A 1365-nucleotide genomic window follows, 5' to 3' on the forward strand; every position below is an offset into this window, starting at 1 on the left:
CCCCCCCCCTCCTCCCCCAACTGTGTGGTCAGGTCAATTGCAACAAGCAGGCCCGCCCTTCCGCTAAACGGAGTTGCCAGCTCCGCTTCGCCGCACCGGCAACTCCGTTTGGCAGGGGCCGCTCCTGGTTGGCTTGGCGGCGGCGTGCTAGTCACGCGATTTACTGAAGAAAACAATCAAATAATGTAGCGGGCCTTCGGCTCGCTCATACCCGTCGCACTGTGTCAGGGATGTATACACTTAGTTCGTAAGCTTTTTGCAGTGTACTCACCGGCTCATCTACGGAAAATTTGGCTATGCCTCGGTTAAAATTTTAGCCCGAAGGGTTCTACTTTCACGAGGTTTTTCCTACATTTTGGACCAACCCCCATTTCTTTGTTACCCCTTTTCACCCCTTGGTAGTTGCCAGGATTTGCACCAGGCGTTTCGTTGTCCAGGAGTCATCCCTTAGATACCCTTGAATTTGTAGACTTCTAGCTCATATCCTTCCTCTTACACGGACGACGGACGGACGGACGTGAGCGGTTGCATGAGCCCGCTTTAATGCTTTTTTAAAAGCATTAGGGTGGGCTAAAAAAAAAGGATTTTAATGACAGCGCCAGCGTAGAGATGAATTAGTATCCTAAGGTGACATGCCAGTACAAATTTAGAGCAGTCCAAGGTGACCATTCACGGATTCTTCCGTTATAGCTGTAAATTGGTACTGGCATGTCACTAAGACATTTGACTAGGCTATTAAATTCAACTCGGCCTGAAAGACTATGTATTATTTGAGTTTCATACACACTAAACCCTTGCGTATTTTGTTGCGCGTAAACAAGTTGAATCTAATGTCCTGGTCCGGTGCAGCACACAACCCTCTTGTGCCGGCACAGCGGGCGCGGCGGCGGAGACTCGAGGGTCGTTACACCGCCCGGCCCGCCCGTGGCGGTGCCATAACCAATACCATCCATCGTCATCAGCGCGTCGCGGAGCAGGCTGCTCAGCATAATGATGCCGTAACACGGGCCGGGCGGGGCGGGGCTGGCGCCGCGCCCGGCAACCTCTGAGCGCACATATTTGTGCGTCCTCGAGCACGCCGGATGGCGAGTGAGCGGTGATGTGCCCCCCGACCAAACACTCGGGGCTGTGTGCGGCACTCCCAGTCCAGAGAGCGGTGAACTCTGCGGCCGCGCACTCATCGCACGGCCACCCACCGACCCTCCTTGTGGCCGTCGCTTATGCGTGTGGGTGTTATTGTTTCACTGCCCCCCACCAGTATTGTCCCCCCGGCCCCGCCGGCCCGGCACCCTCCATAATCGTCCCAGTCCAGCAGAGCGACGCGGCCGGCGGCGCGCCCTGATAACGCCCCCGCCTCGCCCCTCC

The 1365-nt window shown here is 56.1% G+C and overlaps 2 protein-coding genes across 3 annotated transcripts in view; one reads left to right on the top strand and one right to left on the bottom strand.

Moving 5' to 3' along the window:
• Nucleotides 1–1365, top strand: part of LOC113203695 (uncharacterized) — a 115419-nt gene that overhangs the window by 8228 nt on the left and 105826 nt on the right. The gene's annotated exons all lie outside the window — the stretch shown is intronic.
• Nucleotides 615–1365, bottom strand: part of LOC113203683 (uncharacterized) — a 135318-nt gene continuing 134567 nt past the window's right edge. Inside the window, exon 5 of the mRNA XM_052273631.1 lies at nucleotides 615–751. Within this exon, the coding sequence (XP_052129591.1) occupies nucleotides 615–751 (137 nt within the window). The remainder of the gene's footprint in view (nucleotides 752–1365) is intronic.

The sequence above is a fragment of the Frankliniella occidentalis genome, unplaced genomic scaffold, assembly GCF_000697945.3.
Source record: "Frankliniella occidentalis isolate FOCC.00 unplaced genomic scaffold, Focc_3.1 Scaffold289, whole genome shotgun sequence".
Taxonomy (NCBI): domain Eukaryota; kingdom Metazoa; phylum Arthropoda; class Insecta; order Thysanoptera; family Thripidae; genus Frankliniella; species Frankliniella occidentalis.